The sequence below is a fragment of the Ovis canadensis genome, chromosome 6, assembly GCF_042477335.2.
Source record: "Ovis canadensis isolate MfBH-ARS-UI-01 breed Bighorn chromosome 6, ARS-UI_OviCan_v2, whole genome shotgun sequence".
NCBI classification, from domain to species: Eukaryota; Metazoa; Chordata; class Mammalia; order Artiodactyla; family Bovidae; genus Ovis; species Ovis canadensis.
In genome coordinates this window covers 56,641,283-56,664,277 of record NC_091250.1, presented here as the reverse complement: position 1 = coordinate 56,664,277, position 22,995 = coordinate 56,641,283, and the positions used below count along the sequence as shown (strand labels likewise).

General features: G+C 39.7%; 1 protein-coding gene across 4 annotated transcripts in view; it reads left to right on the top strand.

Annotated features, from left to right (window-relative positions):
• The window catches only part of KCNIP4 (potassium voltage-gated channel interacting protein 4), a 1,308,521-nt gene that overhangs the window by 1,180,027 nt on the left and 105,499 nt on the right, over positions 1-22,995 (top strand). For all 4 annotated transcript variants that reach the window (XM_069593782.1, XM_069593779.1, XM_069593781.1 and 1 more), the window contains one exon: positions 15,530-15,654. In XM_069593782.1, coding sequence (XP_069449883.1) covers positions 15,530-15,654 — 125 coding nt within the window. The remainder of the gene's footprint in view (positions 1-15,529; positions 15,655-22,995) is intronic.

The window sequence follows — 22,995 nt, the reverse complement described above, 5'->3', positions numbered from 1 at the left end:
GACTGACTAGCTAGAGAAACCTTAAGTAAGTTGCTTACCCTTTCTAAGTTTTATACTCCCGTCTTCAAGGTGGAGGTAATAATAGTGAATATTCACACTTGATCAAAAGATTAAATGAGCATGTGAAGTTTTGACAACAGTGACTGACTAGTAATGTGCTGGCTGCAAATGCTCTTATTCTGTCACTACTTGTGATGTTCACAATGGCTTCCTTCACCCACAGAGGTGAGCGTGAATATTCCCCAGGTGCTTTTCACAGAGAGGTGATATTTTAGTAGCGCTCTTTGGAGAAGAACTATTTCACTGGAGGAAAAAAAAGGCTGGAGAAATATTCTAGCACTTGAAAAGACCAACAGTAAGATAGAGGAATGAGACCTAGGGAAAAGAACCAGCCAGAAAAGGTGAGCTGGGACCAGAGCTTGAAGGTCCGTACAGCCAACACCAGGCTGGATTTTTACTCTGCAAATAAAGGGAGGAAATGGAGAGAGCCAGTCAAGGTTTTTATTTATTTTTTATTTTAGCTTTGTTGAGTTATAGTTGCACATATAAAGTTGCAAGACATTTTAAGTGTACATCATGGTAATTTGATACTTATAAACTTTGTAAGAGGATTCCCCTCCTCCCATTTAATTAATCAGCACATCCATCACCTAACACAGGTATCTTCTGTTTGGTGAGACTATTTAAGTTATACTTTCTCAGAAAATTTCAATTATACAATACAGTGTTATCACCTATAATAACCATGTTTTACACTAGCTCCTCAGACTTCATTCATCTTATAGTTGAACGTTTGTACCCTTTAAACAACCTCTCCCTATTTCCCCTACCCCCTAGACCCTGGAAACCACCTTTCTCTGCTCCATTTCTATGTTTGACTCTTTCTAATATTCCCATGTATAAGTGGTACTGAGTAATATTTGTCTTTCTCTTCCTGGCTTATTTCACTTATATTGCCACAAATGGCAGGGTTTCCTTTTTTTCTCATGGACCAAGAATATTTCCTTGAAAAAAAAATATATATATATATAATCTTCTTTTTTATTATTTTTAAATTTTAAATGTATTTATTTTTAATTGGACATAATTGCTTTACAATATTGTGTTGGTTTCTGCCATACATCAGCATGAATGAGCCATAGGTATACATATGTTCCCTCCTACTTGAACCTCCCTCCCAGCTGGCTCCCTCTATCTCCACCCTCTACATTGTTACAGACTACTGGATTTGAGCTCCCTGTGTCATATAACAAATTCCCATTGGCTTGCTACATATGGCAATGTATGTGTTTAATGCCACTCTCCCGATTTGTCCCATCCTCTCCTTCCCCCACTGTGTCCACAAGTCTTTTCCCTGTTTCTGTGTTTCCATTGCTACCCTGCATATAGGTTCATCAGTATCATCTTTCTAGATTCCATATATATGTGTTAATTTGTAACGTTTGTTTTTCTCATTCTGACTTACTTCACTTCTTTATCCATTGATGGACACTTCAGTAGTTTCCATGTCTTAGTTATGCTGCATTGAACATGGGAGATCCTATTTTCATTTCTTTTGGATACACACCCAGAAGTGGGATAGCTAGATCAAGCAAGGGTACGGCTCTTTGTCTTGATGAGATTTTGAGATGGCTAAAGCCAGCCAATAGTCAAAGGAGCCGAACACAAGTCCAACTTCAGAAGGGTTGGTGGTGAACTTGAAGTTAAAGAGTAGCAAAGGATCAAAGTAACATTTGAAGACAAGACACAGATTAGGTCTCAAAACTGTCAGCAAGAGCTAGCTGGGTATTAGTTTCTTAATCAAGGAGCCAACCAAACATTGGAGTGAGAAAAGGACAAAAAATAAATCAGAAAACAGGTAAATTGCTGAGGGAGATTAAAAAAAAAAGCGGGGGGTGGGGGAGATCAGCTGGGAAACTGCTTTAAAATCTTATGCAAGAATCAATATAAACAGCTAATTCTTACTAGGCACAACAATATTCTAAGCCTTAACAAGTATTGTAAACATATCCTACAAGCCTATAAGGAAAGCACAATTAAAATTCCCACTTAGATGAGAGAACTAAACAAAAATTTAAAGCTCTAAACTAAGATCTCACAATCACCAGGTTTCAAAACAAGGATTTGACCTTGGACAAGGTGGATACCAAAGCTTAGAATCCCTACCACTAGACCTACAGGGGAGAAAAAAGGCTTCCACAAAAAGCAACAGTGGTGGGGGAAGGGAAGGATTTGAAGGTGTAGCTGGAAACATTGGGAAACAGTTGGTGGTATTAAGTGAAAAATACCAAAGGGACAAAACGGTTCTGCCAAAAGAATAATGGTGGCAGTAGACAACAGCAACCCACTCCAGTACTCTCGCCTGGAAAACCCCATGGATGGAGGAGCCTGGTAGGCTGCAGTCCATGGGGTCACGAATTTGGGCACAACTGAGCGACTTCACTTTCACTTTTCACTTTCATGCATTGGAAGAGGAAATGGCAACCCACTCCTGTGTTCTTGCCTGGAGAATCCCAGGGATGGGGGAGCCTGGTGGGCTGCAGTCTATGGGGTCACACAGAGTCGGACACGACTGAAGCGACTTAGCAGCAGCAGCAGCAGCAGCAAGCAAGATAAGAAACAGAGAAGGTCAGGAAAGCAGGTTAAGAGAAGATGATGATATTTTTATTTCAGACACATTAGCTTAAAGTGTCTGAAGAACACAAGCCATTATTGAATAAAACCTTTATTGTTGGTTGATGTATTTTTTTCAGATTACCTATATGATGAAATCTTTTACTTTCTACTTGATCTTTCCATGATTTTCCTTACTGTTAATCTGTTCCAAAAGGGGTAGAGTGATGATTACTTACAAGAAGCTACAGAGAAGTTTAGATAAACAAAAGTCTTCTCTGTTTGTTTCTCTTTTTGTAATTAATTACTTCATGATTGGTCACTTGTGCAGTTTCTATTAGGAGTCATAATACCGATTTTCCATTTGCACTGACCTAGAAGTAATACTTGGGCTGAACATGAGTCCAGTCTGGCTTCTGCTGGTTCCCTTTAGACACTAAAATGGGAGCCTAACACCTCAAGCAGACTCAATTTTACACTCCACCAGGTCTATAAAATATAGAGCATTACTGTGTTATCTGTTTAGATTACAAGGTTAAAGTTTAACTTTCCTGGTTTCAAATTTCTTTCTTGCTAAGGGATATAGAGCAGCAAGTGTGAGGACCATCCTTGCTTGTAAGCTTTCAGGGGAAAAAAAAAGAATAACAGAAAAACAAGCTCTGGAGATGTGCTAACAGGGAAAACTTTATTCACCTTTTTGCAAAACACTCTCATTTGAGAATTTGGGTAGAAAAACAATTCGAAATAACTTGTAGTGTACTCTGAATCTGCTTGGTGGTAGATATTCATTCTCCAGTGAGTGTTCCTCGAGGTAATAAAAATAAATTAAATAAAAATTTAATTTATCTCAATGACATGTAAAACTAGTTAATGTTTTACATAAGCAGATTGTTAGAGGAATCAATGGCAAAATCATCATCATAATAGCAAAAAGCATGAATGTGGATTTTTATCATGCATCATATGTTGTGCAAAATTCGCATATTATTCCAGTTAATCTTCAGAGTTTTTGTTCGAGTGCTATTATTATCTCCATTTCACAGATGAGAAGACTGAGGGTTTGAGATTTTAAGTGACTCACCCCAAATTCTATAGCTACTAAGCAGCCAAGCTGAAACTCAAGCCCAGGTCATTTAGTCATTTTGGCAAACCTTTACAAGTACCTATCACATGGCAGGCATTATTGTAGGTGCTGAGGGTGCAACTAAGAACAAGCCAAATATAGAGCCTATCCATCAGGAACTTAAACTCTAGGGGGAAAGATGGAGCAGAGCCTGTGCAACAAGACCCCAATCATTGTTGCTCCATAGCTTTCTTCCCTGGTTCTCTGAGGTCACATCCAACTCTTTTCCCACTTGGTGATGCAATGGGAGATTCTATGATTTTTGCCACAATTGCTACATCTCAGTTCCCTTAAGATGAGTTTTAGCACCTTCAGTTAAGAGTCATGATTACATCCAAGCTGTCTTTGGCTACTGAGGAAAAATAGACTCAAAGAGAGACACCTCTTTACCATGAGTAAATGCTTTAAAACATGGAAAATATGTGAGGACCATTCGCAAAACTGGGTCTGTGTTTCATGAATATTACAAGTACATGTAACATACATACAACTCAGTTACTTTATTCTTTGATGAACATGAGTGGGAAGCTCCAAGAGATGCTCCCAGGAGGGAATACCACCCCCTCCATCAAAAGTAATTCTTAAAAACTGGATCATTTCTGGGCTAGTCTTGTCCTAGGCTTGCCTACTCTCTTGACATTCTGATTCCTTTGTGTATTCTTTCATTGATTAAAAGAAAGAAGTACTCTTCTCTATCAGCATTCATTTCCTTAGTGATCCCATTGAACTTATGGTCTTAAATACGACTTGCATGGTGATGACTCGGATATATACATCTTCAGCTCAGAATTCATTTCTCACCCCGAGACCTATATATCCATCTGCTCAGTTGACAGTTCTGTTCCGATGTCCTGTTTGTGACTCACTAGAGATTAAGGTCCATGGAAGCAAGGATTTTTGTCTTTTTTATTCATTCACTTTTCCACAAGACCTTGAACAGTTCTTGGCTTCAAAGAGGCACTCAGTAAATACTAAGTGAATGAGAGAAGGAACTGTCGCTAATGTCCAGAACCATGCTAGGCATTAGTGGTAGCGCAATAACTAACACAGATCTCTTGTCTCAAAATGTTCATATTACAGAAGAAATGACAGCTATTCAAGCAGGTCAATGACATACACCACCATCAGAGCTGACAGCAGACAGTTCACATGCTATATGGAAATGTGAGGAAGCTTCTTCTCTGTGAAACCCTCTGAGCTGAGCCTTCAAGAAAAAGAGAGAGATTGAGGAGGAAGACAGGCAGATCCATGTAAAGGAGATGATGTAAGCAAAAGGATTAAACTTGATAATGCAGGCTTTGTCCACACAATAGTAAATTATCCTAGATGTTAGGTCATAAGGTATGTAGGAGGAAATGACAAGCAATAAAGCTAGACTATTGCCTCAAATTCCATTCCAAAAGAAAAAAAAATGGTCCTTATTCTCTAGTCAGTACCCAACTGGAAGAGGATAAAATCTCCCCAAGGAAGCTGTGATTTCTGGTGGATCCCATGATCAACAATTGCTCAGCACTGAATCTCTGCAAAAAGAAAAAAAAAAAAAACTGGGTGCAAATTTTGGAGCAAAGGCTTTGACAACTGATGGAATTACCCTTGCTGTGTGTTCTTGGATGAGTTTTTCAATGACGCTATACCTCAATTTAGCCATCTAAAATGGACAAAATAATGCTCATCCCAAAAGACTCTTTAATAATTAAACGATATAATAATATTTTAAACACTATCTGCTAGGCTTTAGTTTTAAATGCTCTTTTGCACATTATTTCATTTCAACCTCTTGATAGTTCTTTGTCAAGTCCTATTGTTGTCCCCCTTTTGTGCATGAAGAAACTGAGGCATAAACTGACTATACACTGTGCCCAAGGTCATATAGCTAACAGGAGTCAGAAAAGGAATTCAAACTGAAGAAGTATAGTAACAAAACCCTCATTCCTTAAGATTCTAGAATAAGGCCTCACTAGGAAGTATGCAATGGCACCCCACTCCAGTACTCCTGCCCAGAAAATCCCATGGACGGAGGAACCTGGTAGGCTGCAGTCCATGGGGTCGCTGAAGGTCGGACACAACTGAGCGACTTCACTTTCACTTTTCACTTTCATGCATTGGAGAAGGAAATGGCAACCCACTCCAGTGTTCTTGCCTGGAGAATCCCAGGGACAGGGGAGCCTGGTGGGCTGCCTCTCTGGGGTCGCACAGAGTCGGACACGACTGAAGTGACTTAGCAGCAGCAGCAGGAAGTGTGCAATAACTATTAATAATCATAATTTTGTCCTTCATTGATCGATTAACATACGTCAGCAATCTCTCAAAATAATTTTTTGAAACTGGAACAAATATTAACCCTAGTTAGAGATTTTTAAATGAAAGCTTGAAGTGGTAAAACATATTGTTCAGTCCCAGAATTGAGAAATAGACCCAAGAAAAAACAAAAACTTAGAGCTACTGAATAATTTCTTAGAATGAAGGGTTCTAGATACCATTTTGCTTTATCATGTGAAGGGTGGCACCAGATGTTATTGTAATTAATACTAATACAAATCTAACAATAACATTACAATTGAGTATTTACTATGTTACTATATACTATAATCTTAGTTAATGATGAGTCACCCTATGCTTCAATATTGGGTACAACTTGCTTATTTCTATGGCACTGAACAGATGGAAGCTCTCAGGCACAGAATGTTTTACTAACTTGTCTTTGTCACACAACAAATGTCCAGCTGACATGTCGGCTACACAGTCTAACTTTCTTTGAACCAAAAAATTATCAATAGCATAAACCTAGAAGAAACATAACAAAACCTAGGTCACTGCTCAGTCTTCCTAGTACTCTGTTTTAAACACAGCCATGATGGATAAATGTTTCATGGCAGAATATTACTGCCATCACTGACATGAGCTTGAAAACATTTTTCTAGTATACTGCCAAGAATTTACTACCACTAAACTTATACAAACTGCTTTTAACTCCCCTAAATAATGAATTCCATTTATTTACCTTCCACCTTCTAAAGTGACACACAACACAGTAACATCTTACGAATTGGGCATTATATTTGGCATAAATAAAATTTCCAAATGTTCGTTCCATATTATAAATGTAATATTTTTAATTAAGGTGCTTTTAGAAATGTATCACCTGCACGTTACCTTTGGAGACGACGTAAAATGAAGAAAGCTTGTTCCTTAATGATTAAAGATCATAATTTGGTCCCTGCGTCTTTTATTGTAATTATTATTTGCTATAATACACTCAAGCTCCTTTTCAGCTTTATGTTCCCTCCTTTGTTCTCAGGTAATCAGCCATCACTTCTAGACTTTACAGTCAATAAACTTGAGGTTAAGTCCTGACTCTATAACTTCCTATTTATATATCCCAGAAGTTATATATGAAGTTATATGTCCTTCAGAGGTTACAACATTCCTTCCAGCATTGATTTCTTCATCTATAAAAACAGGGTGATGATACCTGTGCACAGAATAATCATGACGTTCAGCTTTAGTAACAAAGGAAAATAACTTTGTTTCCTACAAAGAGCCAGCCATCAGATGTCAGATATCATTACTGCGCCTCAGGGCTCCTTTTAGTCGATGGCCCTCCTCCCGCATCCAAGTCTGCTCCTGAGGTGGAGTCAGAAACTTATTGGAATGTGAATGCCCTGAGGATGGGGACAGTGGTCACTGAGGTGCCCAAGAGCCCTTGGTCTACACCCACTAAATTTAAGACAGTTGAGGGGCTGGATTCCAGGTCACTTTCAATTCTAACATGACTCTATCTTCTGTGTAAAGCCCTTTTGCTACTAATTTTATGATTCTGGGTTGGGTGTGACATTTGTAGATGAGTAGAGCATCACCTTCCCTCATTTTCTGTAGGAGATAGAACAGTAGAATAGTAATTATGTGATCCTGGAACCAGCCCTTCCAGAGTTCATACCCTGGCTTTGCTGCTGTGTGATTGGAAGCAAGTTGCTTAATCTCTTGCTGACAGTGTCTTCATCTATAGAATAGATTATAACATCCAGAGAATGCTGATGGGGAGTTTATAAGTTATCGTGTGTAAAGTGCTTGCACAGAACAAATGCTATAAAAGTGCTTTGCTATTATTATTAGACTTTTAGGTTGTCCTAAAAGTTTATCAAGGAGATAAAGGAGAAAGTTTATCAAGGTTCAGAAGAAACTCTTCTTGGGGCATTTTTAATTTAGTGAATTATGATGGGCTATCATTTTTTATCTCTTTTTCACTACTTTTTAAATTTTCTCTTTGATCATAGTCTGTCTCAGCTGTTGACTTTCCAAACTAGTATATCTACCTTTTTGGTATGTCTCTATGTGAAAGTTCAATCACAGCTCTTGTTCCTTTTCCCGCTACCTCAGGATTTCTATTGTAGATTTTTTTTTCCTCTGTGTATAATGACTGTCAATATTTACCACATATGGAAAACAATAGCTCCTATCATAAGGGGCTATTTATGACTGACTGCAGTAATATTATGGTTCATGCTAATAACAAGCATTCCAATTAGGTGATTATATTTTAAAATCTAAGCTTGTTTGAAGAGTTATTTGTGTTTATAAATAAGGCAGAGACAATCCATTCATAAGTGCTGTGAGAAATAGCTCCAGCAATTTTCCTCTGAGTAGTTATGTTGTATAAGTGATTGAATTTAATCATGAAATTGCAAGGCAATTCAAGTTCACCTGGAATGGAAACTGCAATGTTATTGCCGACAACCACCTCTAACAGAGGACATTCAACATAATTGACTGTTTTCAAGATACTTTTCACTTTCCATGTGATATATGAATATTGAATAGGATAAAGTGCTAATTATAAAGGGCTTTTTGTGTCCTAGCATGCTTTTAGGCTCAGAATTGAAGTAATGCTTGGCCAGCTAACAAAAATGTGTGGGTACTAATTGTTCAGTGTGGTCTGGGAAGGGCTATGACCCCCACCCTGCTTCAGATCGATAGATTGTTTCCTGTTGTGGGCTGTGCATGATTAACTTCGAGATAATCACGTTTATACTCTCCTTGTGCACCAGAAAATAGCTCCCAGTAGGTGGGTGGGTGAATGGTTGTGACGACAGGAAGAGTCCAGAGGGCTCCCAAGCCTTCATTTTCCTGAGATTAAGCATTTCAAGTTGGCAAAATGTAAAAAGGGGCTTTGGGGCCTGACCCAGGTTTGAACTCTCCATCCAGAGAAATTAAATGATAAAACATGAAAGAAGATGGCTAAGTGTCATCCCAGCTCACCTGCTATCACCTGCTGTGCAAACCTAAGCCAATTCCATAAGCCCTGAAACTGCTGCTGCTGCTGCTAAGTCACTTCAGTGTGTCCGACTCTGTGTGACAGCATAGACGTCATCCCACCAGGCTCCTCCGTCCATGGGATTCTCCAGGCAAGAGTACTGGAGTGGGTTGCCATTGACTTCTCCAAAACCCCAAAACTAAGTTTCTTCACATGGTTACAATTCCAATCACTTTGAGCACTGGAAGTCATGGAACTAAGGAACAGAACGGAATGCTGAGTATATGGCATCTTATCTATGCTTGGACAGGTTTTTAAAGGAGAGAGGGAAGAAAGAAATTACATAGATGTCATGAAGATTAGCTTTGGAAAGCTCCTCCCAGGCAGCTTTATCTTTATCCCAATGTGTCAGTCTTGAATGGGCTTCCCCGGTGGCCCAGCAGTAGAGAATCCACCTGCAGTGCAGGAGACTCAGGAGACATGGGTTCGATCACCGTGTGGGAAGATCTCCTGGAGGAGCGCATGGCAATCCACTCCAGTATTCTTGCCTGGAGAATCCCATGGACAGAGGAGCCTGGCGGGCTTCATTCCAGTGGATTGCAATACAACTGAAGCGACTGAGCATGCACACACATGTCAGACTTGAATACTAAATATCTCCCTCTTATTCTGGAAGTTCTCAGGATCCGTTTCCAATGCTATAGTAAAGAATCTTCCAGAATCTCTTAGTAGAAAGCTAAAACCTGGAGCAAAATTAGTTAAATCCTCTTTCAATGTGTCACTGGATGAAGCTTCAAAATAGTTAATAACAACGTAATTTTAGAAGGTAATCATCCTCATCGTGATGTTATTGCCATACAGATCAGATCACTTTTAAGCTAATTTAATAAAGGACAAACACTAGGTGCAAAGGCTCAGAAGATATTTTTATAAATGAGATAAAGCAATATAAGTCAAGCCAGTTGAATTTTTTGCTAGACAAATCAATTTCAGCTCAGATAGCATTTTAAGTTTTAGTATTTATGATTTTTCACGATAAAAATGGATATGTGTTTTAGAGAAGGGTCATGCTGTATTGAGAAACGGACCTTCTATTGATAGACCCACTACGATTAGGATGCCTCAAGTAGTTACTCATTGATCTCACATGGAGCATTTTCAGTCTGCCAAATTAGATGTCGTTGGGCTCGTCAGAAGTCTGGCGGGTCTCAGGTAGAAGAACATGCCAACAGTCTCACAATGTTCCCTGCTACGATAAGGCAAGGGCTCATCTCTGAACCAACTTCTTGGATGAAGTGACATTATTCTTCATAAAAAGGTTTTATTTCAGCATTACAAACTTTGTTTATAAATGTGTGTCTGAGGAAGGCAGGCTTCACACTCAGATTTGTTTGTAAAGCAAGATGTTCTATAGTTAGTTCCTGGGAATATGATTCAACGTTGGATAGAGTCAAATTTATGTAATTATGAATCAGGCTGTAGTAAGCTTCTACTGTAGTTTAAGAGAAGTTGCAAGACGTAAGAGAAAGAGACTTATTTTTAAAACTCATACTATTGTTTCTGGGGGCTTCCCTGGGGGCTAAGAAGGAAAAGAATCTGCCTGCAATGTGGACTTGGGTTTGACCCCTGGGTAGGCATGACTTCCGGGAGAAGTAAATGGCTACCCACTCTAGTATTCTTGCCTGGAGAATTCCATGGAGAGAGGAACCTGGCAGGCTACAGTCATGGGGTCACAAACAGTCGGACACAACTGAAAGACTAACACACTCACTGTTGTTTCCAGGTGATTTGAATTCCAATTTCTAGCCCAACTGTGTCATGGCCTGAGGGGACAGTTGACTCAGACATAGGATATCCTTGGTCCTAAGAGACTAAAGTGTAAGGAACAAAAAGTAAAAAGAGATAGAGAAGCTCAAGGGTATCTGGGTTTGGGAATCTGTCATCTGATTGAAAACAGATCTGTTAGAAGACACGTGAGTTAAAACACTAGTTGTATTCAATTTGTCAGGGTGCAAAAGCACTGTTGAACAAGCAGTGCTACTCTGACAGCAAGGCTCCTGCACAGTCAGAAGCCTAGAGATGATTAAAGGGACCAGAGTGCCACCTGCTTCTTGTTTCATGCCCAAATAAACCATCCAGCCTAACTGAACCCAGATTTCTCACTGGTAAAATATGGGATAGCATCATCGGCTCAACGGACATCAGTTTGATCAAATTCCAGGAGATAGTGGAAGACAGAGGAAGATAGTGGAAGACAGTTCACCAGAGCCTGGTGGGCTGTAGTCCATGGGGTCGCAGAGTCCGACTTGACTTAGCAACTGAACAACAACAACAAAATACAGGAAAGCAAACAACATTTTGTGTTCTTTTCAGCTCTGCGATCCCATCACTTCCAAACCTTATTCTACGTGTTTCTAATCAGCAAGGCATCAACCACCACCACAGTGATCTCCCCAAGGCACCCAGGCATGTTTTCCCAGAGCACTGGGTTTCCCTGGCTGCTTGGTTTCTGATTTAGAATACTTTGTCTCCAAGGTTTTTAACTAAGATATATAACTGTTGCTATCTCTCTCTTTTTTTTCTTTAGTTTTTTATTTTTTTAATTTTAAAATCTTTAATTCTTACATGCGTTCCCAAACATGAACCCCCTTCCCACCTCCCTCCCCATAACATCTCTGTGGGTCATCCCCATGCACCAGCCCCAAGCATGCTGTATCCTGCGTCAGACATAGACTGGCGATTCAATTCTTACATGATAGTATACATGTTGGAATGCCATTCTCCCAAATCATCCCTTAAAACAGCATATTACTAAGCTCATGATCTTTTGACATTAAAAAGTCAGAGATCAAATCCCAACTCTGTCACTTAGTAGCTACATGATCTTGAATAAATTAGTTAATCTCTGTGTTTTCGTTCAGTCGCTCAGTCGTGTCCAGCTCTTTGACTGCAGTGTGCTAGGCCTCCCCTGTCCCTCACCATCTCCTGGAGTTCACCCAGTTCATGTCCATTGAATCAGTGATGCCACTCCATCATCTCATCCTCTGCTGCCCTTTTCTTGTTTTGCTGTCAATCTTTCCCAGCATCAGGGTCTTTTCCAATGAGTCGGTTGTTTACATCAGGTTCGAATCTCTGTGAGTCCCTTTCTAGTCCATGTAAAATAAAGACAATGATATATGTCTCACATGATTTTTTGCTGGTATTCAAACGATATAAAATATGCCAGGCTTAGAGCAAAAGCTCTCTGGAGGACGGAGGTTCTTTTTAACAATCTCATCAGGATGTTTGAAAAATTGGACTTTAGGGTGCTAGAGACAGTCTGAGCTTGAACAAGTTACTTAGGTGCATGTATTAGCTCCAGCTGCCATAACAAAATGCCTTAGACTGGGTGGTTTAAACAACAGAAATTAGCTTCTCACAATTCTGGAGGCTGGAACTCCAAAATCAAGGTGCCAGCCAGGTTGGTTCCTCCTGAGGCCTCCCTCCTCAGTTTGTAGATGGCTGCCTTCTCACCAAGTCCTCACGTGGGCTTTCTTCTGTGCCTGTGTATCCCTGCTATCTTTCTCTCTTCTTGTAAAGAAACAGTTCATAGTGCATTAGAGCCCCAGCCTTATGACATCTTTGAACTTTAATTATGTTCTTAAAGGTCATACTTCCAAATTCAGTCTTATTGGAGGGGTCATAATTTAACCCATAACAAGAACAAAAAGTCAGATTGCAGTATATTAAAAAGAGAAGCCTGGCGTGCTGCAGTCTATGGGGTCGCAGAGGTAGACACTACCTATCGAATGAACAAAAAGAACAGGAGGGAGGAAACAGACCTGGTAGATTTAGTTCACTTCTCAGTTGGCAGTGCAGGAAAGGAGAGGAGAAAAAAATGTTATTCTTAATCAGTGGTATTTCTCTTGGTATTGAGAGAGTTTGGCAAAAAAAAAAAAAAATGTTTTGGCATCGAAGACTTGGGTATAAATTCAACCCCTGTCTTTTCTTCTATGTGACACTGGGACACACATTTCTTCACCTCTACGAGACTCATTATCAGACTATGTAAAAAATGGACAATTCTACCTCATTGTGGAGTTATTGTGAGGATTAGAATTATATCAGCAGAGCACCTAGCCCATCTCTTGGGACTTAATGAATTCTAAGTAGTGTATTAAAAGGGCTTCCCTGGTAGCTCAACTGGTAAAGAATCTGCCTGCATTGCAGGAGACCTAGGTTCGATCCCTGGGTTGGGATGGTCCCCTGGAGGAGGTCATGGCAACCCACTCTAGTATTCTTGCTTGGAGAATCCCCAGGGACAGAGGAGCCTGGCAGGCTACAGTCCATGGGGTCACAAAAGTTGGACATGACTGAGTGACTAAGCACAGTAAGTTAAAAGAAAACTACCAAAGTGCATGCTTTTAAACAGTGGTTGAGTCACACTGTGAATTTCCCAGTCCTTTTTGGAGTCATGTTGTGCTCTCTGCAGAGTTTGCCTCCAGGAATCCGAGTTTGATTAGGTTAGGTGGTGCTGCTGCTATAACTTATCATATGCTGGTGATTGCTGATGATTTCAGGTATGTTTTTAGAGCTTGTCAGCCTTCTAGAAATAAAAACAACCCTTTGACAAGTAGGAGTCATTAAGAAGTGAGGTACCAGTCAGCTAAGTAAATGAGAGTCCACAGGCAGACTTTTCAAGTGTGATATACAATATACTTGTATATTCAAGTTTTGAATACCACATATGATGCGCATCATCACACCTAGTTCACTTACTTACACTGATCCTCTGGGTCTTTTGTCTCAGTCTCAGCATCTGTAAACCTGCATCAGCTGGAGGGAGAAACCAGGTTGATAATGTGGTTCAACTTGCTGTGTGGTTGCAAAGGTTGAGAAGTTAATGTTGTTTTTTGTTTCTTTCCAGTGGAAGAGTCATTGGGTCCAGAGGACCTTATGCTATGATTGAGAGACTGCTCAGAAAATCTAATTAAAATTTCCCCTACTTTTGCCCAGGCTATGTTTCTCAGAAAAATGCATACAGAACATTATGATTCCAAACAACACATTCAAGATCCACCAACTGTCCACTAACCTCAGTTTGAGAAATAATTTTCTAGAAGGCAGCTAAGGTTCAAAGGGTTCCAGAGGAATGGAAACTTTAGTGGCAACATAATTTATTTCTTGATTCACTTATTCTTTAATTCCATATGAAGATTTTAGCAGAGGTTCCTTGTGGAGAGAAGGGGTCCAATGGATAAAAACCCTTTGGGGTCAATGGGTTAAACGAAGATAAATAGAACCCTTTGTTGAAAATTCTCCAGTGTTTTGTTCTGAAACAGCATTAAACTTTACAGAACCTCCAAAGTTTACATGGACACAAAATTCTTTTTTTGTGTAGAGAATCTTTGGGAAATTATATATATATATAATTCACAAAGCAAAGTACAATATTTTAGCATTTATCCATAAGTATGGATTCCCTTGGCTGCACAGTAGGGTAGAGACAGAAGCTCCCCTTGGCTCCAGTCCATCCCATGTGAAGGCTGGGTTTATGCCAGTCACACCAGCAGTGGAGTCCTTTACTCACTTCAGCACCTAATCTGATAGTAGCCCCTGGCAAAATACTTGATTTTAATGGAATCTTCAGAGTGTATTAGTGGAGTCCTGCCTCATAGTTGCATGATACAAGTGTGGTACTGACTGTTATTAAACAAAATTTCATTTTTATCACTAGTACTTTATATATATAGGGCTTCCCTGGTGGCTCAGGCAAAAAAAAATCTGCCTGCAATGTCGGAGATCCAGGTTCAATCCCTGGGTCAGGGCGATCCTCTGGAAAAGAAAATGACAACCTTCTCCAGTATTCTTGCCTGGGCAATCCCACAGACAGAGGAACCTGGTGGGCTACAGCTCATGGGGTCACAAGAGTGTGTATATATGGATCTATATATGTGTGTAGATATATATATATATATGTATCTTAAAAACCTCAGATGTGTTTTGAGGTTTTAAGATTGTTCATAATGTTTACACTTTTCGATCTATATTGTAAAAATGTTCATATTGTGATGTTTAATGACTAGAAGGAGAAGGCAATGGCACCCCACTCCAGTACTCTTGCCTGGAAAATGCTATGGACGGAGGAGCCTGGTAGGCTGCAGTCCATGGGGCCACTAAGAGTCGGATACAACTGAGCGACTTCACTATCACTTTTCACTTTCATCTACTGGAGAAGGAAATGGCAACCCACTCCAGTGTTCTGGCCTGGAGAATCCCAGGGACAGGGGAGCCTGGTGGGCTGCCGTCTATGGGGTCGCACAGAGTCAGACACAACTGAAGTGACTTAGCAGCAATGACTAGAAAATTTGAAAAAATATTCTATAGAATTAGCTTAATACTGTATATCCTGGGAAATATTAAGACCTTTATTGGCAGTATGAGAATCCTTCCTGTGGAAGTGTCACAAATATCCAGTAAGCATCTCATTCCATTTCCCTGTTTGTTGTGAATACCCATTGGTGAGAAGTGACTGTTCTTAAGACTTTGGTTTTCCTCCACAGACAGCGTGGAAGATGAACTGGAAATGGCCACCGTCAGGCATCGGCCCGAGGCTCTCGAGCTTCTGGAAGCCCAGAGCAAATTTACCAAGAAGGAGCTCCAGATTCTTTACAGAGGATTTAAGAATGTAAGAACTTTCTTTCTGACTTTACCTTCACACAGTTCTCAGAGGATCATTGAGAAATGAGAGGGAAAAGTAAAAAAAAGTGCAGTTCTGTGATATCTCAGCATATGTACACTTTTTATCAATCCTTTCTACATATGAAAATTGTCAATATCCATTTGGACTTTGATTCACTTTGGTACACTATCGCTGATACAATCAAACAAGGATGAGTACAGAAGAAAAGTTTACTCAATTCAATTCCTAGTTGGGATTTTCTTTTTCCCTTTCAGTTATATTGTCATAATTTCCATAAGCTCTAACATCTATAAGTTTAGTTGTGTGTAGATTGGGTCCCATCAAAAAACTGTTCCTGGCATTGGAGAAAAGTCATGATAAGTTTGATAGTTTCTGAAAGACCATGTTACCCGTGGCTCTGGACCACAGGTGCCTGTAGGTCCCTGTTTCTGGTTCTCTATGATCCAGGTAGACCTATCCTGCTTCCTCCTGAATGGAGCATCTTCAAGAGCTGTGATTTTCCTTGCACACCAAAGGGCGAGGGTGAGAGTCAACAAGTGGACTGGGCAATCTGCCAAGCACACAGTCTTAGGGATGCCTTGCTATGTGCTTAGCATTAAGCTAAATACTGCTGGTTATGAATAGGGAGAGATCACTTGCTGTCAAGAAGTTATTTGAAAGTAATTCATCCTGCAAAGTAGTAAATGGTCTTATATTAAATGGCATACGCAGCCCAACAGGTATTCCATTCTTACATGTATATAAACCATAGTTATATATGCTACAGGTGCCTCTTGGGAACTAGATGAAATTGCTTTGATTCCTCCTCATATCTTCTCCCTTACAGTCCCCATTCCATGGTTTGTAGGAATCTACAGTGTCCAAAGATTTCTGATGATGCCAGCCTCTTTCAATCTGTCCATCTCAATGCTCTCTCTGTCCAACCTCATGCAGATGAAAAACCCTGCCTCTTCTAGGGTATCCACACAAAAATTTACCTAGAGAATTTGTAAAACTAGTTGCCTTTTCAGAATATTTTTATAAGGATCCAACGTGCATATTGCATGCAACTTTCCACTATTATTCTCTCTGAATCCATGAGTTCTTTCTCTATCCCATTTCTGCTCCTCACCACTCTCTTTGCCTGTGCTTCCTAAATGTTTCCTTCCATTGCTTCTCTGAAATGCAGTTCTTCTGATGGCCTTTGTGGGGATGGACTAGGGTGGAGAGGAAAACAATACAATGGAACTAGGTGCTTACCCCACACAAGCAGGACTTATACATTATAAAATATAATCTATCAAAATGATGCACACAAATAAACAGGCATAAAGAGAAAGGGGCTTTGAAAATTAGGCTCAAGAATTATTAGTTATGCCTAGGCTACTCCAGAGAGTGAAGTAAAATAAAGTCGCTCACTCGTGTCCGACTCTTTGCGACTCCATGGACTGTAGCCTACCAGGCTCCTCTGTCCGTGGGATTTTCCAGGCAAGAGCACTGGAGTGGGTTGCCATTTCCTTCTCCAGGGGATCCTCCCAACCCAGGACAAACCCAGGTCTCCAGCATTGTAGACAGACAGTTTACCATCTGAGCCAGCAGGGAAGCCACACCAGAGAGAGGAAGAAGTTGCTATGAGTCAGTTGCACTGACCACTGACATCAGCAAACCACTGAGTGGCTGAGGACAGGAAGAGAAGAGGTGAAAACGACCAAGTCTTGGATGAGGGGAGAGGATGACCCAGAGAGATGTTGTGGGGAGGGAGGTGGGAGGGGGGTTCATGTTTGGGAATGCATGTAAGAATTAAAGATTTTAAAATTTAAAAAATAAAAAACTAAAAAGAAAAAAAAAAAGAAAGAAAGTAAATGCTAAGTTAAAGCTCATCACAGAACAAAACTTCAAAGGCATTCCTGTGAACATCCAAACTTCCTTGTTCCAGATGAGAGATCTTGTGATAAATAAGCTTTTTTTTTTCTTTGCAACTGAGGATTATGCATCAGATGCAAAATTGTTGTCAAACAGAGAACTAACCTCTCAGCATCCCTGCATTCCTCCACTACGTCTGTGTTGTCACTTCACTGCCTTCAGTGTAGGGCTCTCCATTTGGGGTTCCATTGCCTTTCATACCATTTGTTGCAAATTGGAATCACGATTACTGCCACCATCAACCTTCGGAGCCAGCATCTCTGCAGTCTGTCCTCTACAAGTGGCACTTCATGAAAAATTGGCCAGGCTCTGAAGCCTGCATTGTTTTCATTGCTTTGTTTTATTTTTTTTCTTTGCCTGCCTGTCTTTTTTCTTTGCTCCCCTTCCCTCTCTTTTCCTGACCTCTTTTCATCCCCTTTTCCTATCCTCCTGATCCTTTCTCTATTTCTTCATTCTTCCAATCTCTCCTTCTTCTTTTAGTTCCTTTATCTCTTCTTCATGTCAATTCTTGTCTCCTTATTTTCACTTCTTCCCCTTCCTTCCTGTCTTTATTTCTTCTATTCTTTCTTCAATATCTTTCTTTTCCCTTACTCCATCCCATGAGATAGATATCCAAAAGATCTGAATGTGCCCAAAGCATATTTTATATAATTCTTTAAATGAATGGGCTTCATAGTTTGCTCAAAATATTACTAATCAATGTCTCTGATAAATAAAAGAAGAGTGACCCTTTAATTTTCATTCGTTTCCTTATAGTCAGAGTACAACTCAAATGTGGTCTAAAATATAGCGAGAGGCTTAAAGCAGCACACTCTTATTTTACAGAATGACAGCAATCTGAACTAGCTTAGCATCAGAGAAAGGAAATTAACCACCCTTGGGTTCCTGAACACCAATTATCTCAAGTCCTTAAGATCAAAAAGTCATTTCCATGTCACTAATTGAGATATTCATTCTTTTTGAAAAGACAACCTATAGTATGGGAGAAAATATTTGTGAATCATATACATAATAATGAATATGTATCCATACTATATAAAGAAATCTTACAACTCAATCCAAAAACAAGAGAAACACAATTTAAAAATGGGCAAAGGAGTTGAATAGACCTTTCTCCTAAGAAGATGTACAAATAGCCAATGAGCACGTGAGAAGGGATTGAACATAATTAGTTTCAAAAAAATGAAAATCAAAGTCACAATTAGATACCACTACATGCCCACTGGGATCTCTACAATAAAACAGATAACAACAAGTAGGGAGAAGTTGGAAGCCAGACAGAATGCTGGTTGGAGTATAAAATAATACAGCTGCTTTCCAAAACAATATGTCAGGTTCTCAGAAATTAAATAAGAGTGACCATATGACCCAGAAATTCCTCTCCTAAGTATATACTCCCAAAGATATAAACTCTTATGTATACTCAAAAAAACTTGTATATGATGCTCACTGTAGCATTAGTCATAATTGGCCAATAAGTACAAACAATAGAAATATTAATGAACTGAAAATGAATAAATAAATACGCTACATTCATACAATAACAGTTTTTCAATAATAATAAAAAATGAAATACATCATGGATGAGCCTTTAAAATAATTTTTTAAGTCAAAGAAGCCAGTCATAAAGAACAATATGAAGTATGAGTGCATTTATGTAAAATGCTGAGAAAAGATAAATAGAAAGTGTGTCTGCAGGGGTGTGGCATCAGGGTTTCTCATTTGGATGATTAAAACAGTCTTAAGAATTCTTAAGTTGTGTTGATGGTAGCCACACTTTTGTGAATACTAAATATCACTGGAATATTCCTGTTCAAGGAGTTTATTGTATGATTTGTAAATATATTCCAAGAAAGCTATTAAAATTGATATAAGCAAATAAATTAACTGTATAACATTTAGGTCCATGTCAGATATTCCAATAATCCCAAAGCTTCTCTGGAAATGACTGAGTCCTGTAAGTGTTGGCATGTCATGTGGAGGGAGGATAACTGTATTACTTGTGTGATAACACAGGAAAATAAGTCAAAGTTCTATTCCTGCAACAACCCATAGCCCAGTACAAGAGGTTGTCCAACACTAGGTTGTTGTCCAGTCGCTCAGTCATGTCTGACTCTTTGCCATCCCATGGACTGCAGCACACTAAGCTTCCCTGTCCTTCACCGTCTCCTGGAGTTTGCTCAAATTCATGTCCATTTAGTCAGTGATGCCATCCAACCATCTCATCTTCTGTCATCCCTTTCTCCTCCTGACTTCAGTCTTTCCCAACATCAGGGTCTTCCAGTGAGTCTCTGCATCAGGCGGCCAAAGTACTAGATCTTCAGCTTCAGAATCAGTCCTTCCAATGAATATTTAGGATTGATTTCCTTTAGGATAGTCTGGTTGGATCTCCTTGCAGTCCAAGGGACTCTCAAGAGACTTCTCCAACACCACAGTCTGAAGGCATCATTTCTCCAGTGCTCAGCTTTCTTCATGGTCCAGCTCTCATATCTGCACACGACTACTGGAAAAACCATAGCTTTGACTATACAGAACTTTGTCAGCAAAGTATGTCTCTGCTTTCTGATGGGCTGTCTAGATTTGTCACAGATTTTCTTTCCAGGAGCAATTCTCTTTTAATTTCATGGCTGCAGTCACCATCAGCAGTGATTTTGGAGCCCAAGAAAATAAAGTCTCTTACTGTTTCCATTATTTCTCCATCTATTTGTCATGAAGTGATAATACTAAATTATTAATCTTAAGGACTATGAAATAATTTCTTCCAACTTTTACTGTCATCCTACCTACACTACTACATTGCTCCTCCACAATCACTAGCAAACTTCCTGCATTCTAGTGAGCCCCCTGCAACAATTCATGAAGAAGTTGCATGTAATCAGGTTAGACATCTCAGAGCTTTCCAAGCCTAATCTGCCTGTCTTTGACCAGACATTCTCTGCCATCCCTTCTGCATGCATGATCCTAACAGCACTCAGTCCCTCACTTCTGTTCAGGATCTCATGCCTTTTATTAAAACTTGCTCAGGGACTTTGCTCCTTAAATTTTTACTCCTCTCCCCTGAACCATCAGCTACTCCTTCTATATTAGAACATTCTCCAATGTGGAGTTCAGTTCAGTTCAGTTGCTCAGTTGTGTCTGACTCTTAGGACCCTATGAATTGCAGCACACCAGGCCTCCCTGTCCATCACCAACTCCCTGAGTCACTCAAACTCACGTCCATCAAGTTGGTGATGCCATCCAGACATCTCATCCTCTGTCGTCCCTTTCTCCTCCTGCCCCCAATCCCTCCCAGCATCAGAGTCTTTTCCAATGAGTCAGCTCTTCACATGAGGTGGGCAAAGTATTGGAGTTTCAGCTTCAGCATCATTCCTTCCAAAGAACACCCAGGACTGATCTCCTTTAGAATGGACTGGTTGGATCTCCTTGCAGTCCATGGGACTCTCAAGAGTCTTCTTCAACACCACAGTTCAAAAGCATCAATTCTTCAGCACTCAGCTTTCTTCACAGTCCAACTCTCACATCCATACATGACCACTGGAAAAACCATAGCCTTGACTAGATGGACCTTTGTCATCAAAGTAATGTCTCTGCTTTTGAATATGCTATCTAGAGTTGGTCATAATTTTCCTTCCAAGGAGTAAGTGTCTTGTAATTTCATGGTTGCAATCACCATCTGCAGTGATTTTGGAGCCCCCTAAAATAAAGTCTGCCTCTGTTTCCACTGTTTCCCCAACTATTTCCCATGAAGTGATGGGACCAGATGCTATGATCTTCATTTTCTGAATGTTGAGCTTTAAGCCAACTTTTTCTTTTTTTAATATGAATTTATTTATTTTAATTAGAGGTTAATTATTTTACAATATTGTATTCGTTTTGCCATACATCAACATGAATCCGCCACAGGTATACACATGTTCCCCATCCTGAACCTCCCTCCCCATACCATCCCTCTGGGTCGTCTCAGTGCACCAGCCCCAAGCATCCAGTATCATGCATCAAACCTGGACTGGCGATTCATTTCATATATGATATTATACATGTTTCAATGCCATTCTCCCAAATAATCCCACCTTCTCCCTCTCCCATAGAGTCCAAAAGACTGTTCTATACATCTGTGTCTCTTTTGCAATCTTGCTTACAGGGTTATCGTTACTATCTTTCTAAATTCCATATATATGCGTTAGTATACTGTATTGGTGTTTTTCTTTCTGGCTTACTTCACTCTGTATAATAGGCTCCAGTTTCATCCACCTCATTAGAACTGATTCAAATGCATTCTTTTTAATGGCTGAGTAATACTCCGTTGTGTATATGTACCACAGCTTTCTTATTCATTCATCTGCTGATGGACATCTAGGTTGCTTCCATGTCCTGGCTATTATAAACAGTGCTGCAATGAACATTGGGGTACATGTGTCTCTTTCAATTCTTGTTTCCTCAGTGTGTATGCCCAACAGTGGGGTTACTGGGTCATAAGGCAGTTCTATCTCCAGTTTTTTAAGGAAATCTCCACATTGTTCTCCATAGTGGTTGTACTAGTTTACATTCCCACCAACAGTGTAAGAGGATTCCCTTTTCCCCACACACTCTCCAGCATTTATTGCTTGTAGACTTTTGGATTGCAGCCATTCTGACTGGTGTGAAAGGGTACCTCATTGTGATTTTGATTTGCATTTCTCTGATAATGAGTGATGTTGAGCATCTTTTCATGTGTTTGTTAGCCATCTATATGTATTCTTTGGAGAAATGTCTATTTAGTTCTTTGGGCCATTTTTTGATTGGGTCATTTATTTTTCTGGAATTGAGCTGCAGGAGTTGCTTGTATATATTTGAGATTAGTTGTTTGTCAGTTGCTTCATTTGCTATTATTTTCTCCCATTCTGAAGGCTGTCTTTTCACCTTGCTTATAGTTCCCTTTGTTGTGCAGAAGCTTTTAAGTTTAATTAAGTCCCATTTGTTTATTTTTGCTTTTATTTCCAATGTTCTGGGAGGTGGGTCATAGAGGATCCTGCTAAGATTTATGTCAGAGAGTGTTTTGCCTATGTTCTCCTCTAGGAGTTTTATAGTTTCTGGTCTTACATTTAGATCTTTAATCCATTTTGAGTTTATTTTTATGTATGGTGTTAGAAAGTGTTCTAGTTTCATTCTTTTACAAGTGGTTGATCAGTTTTCCCAGCACCACTTGTTAAAGAGAGTGTCTTTAATCCATTATATATTCTTGCCTCCTTTGTCAAAGATAAGGTGTCCATATGTGTGTGGATTTATCTCTGGGCTTTCTATTTTGTTCCATTGATCTATATTTCTGTCTTTGTGCCAGTAGCATACTGTCTTGATGACTGTGGCTTTGTAGTACAGCCTGAAGTCAGGCAGGTTGATTCCTCCAGTTCCATTCTTCTTTCTCAAGATTGCTTTGGCTCTTCGAGG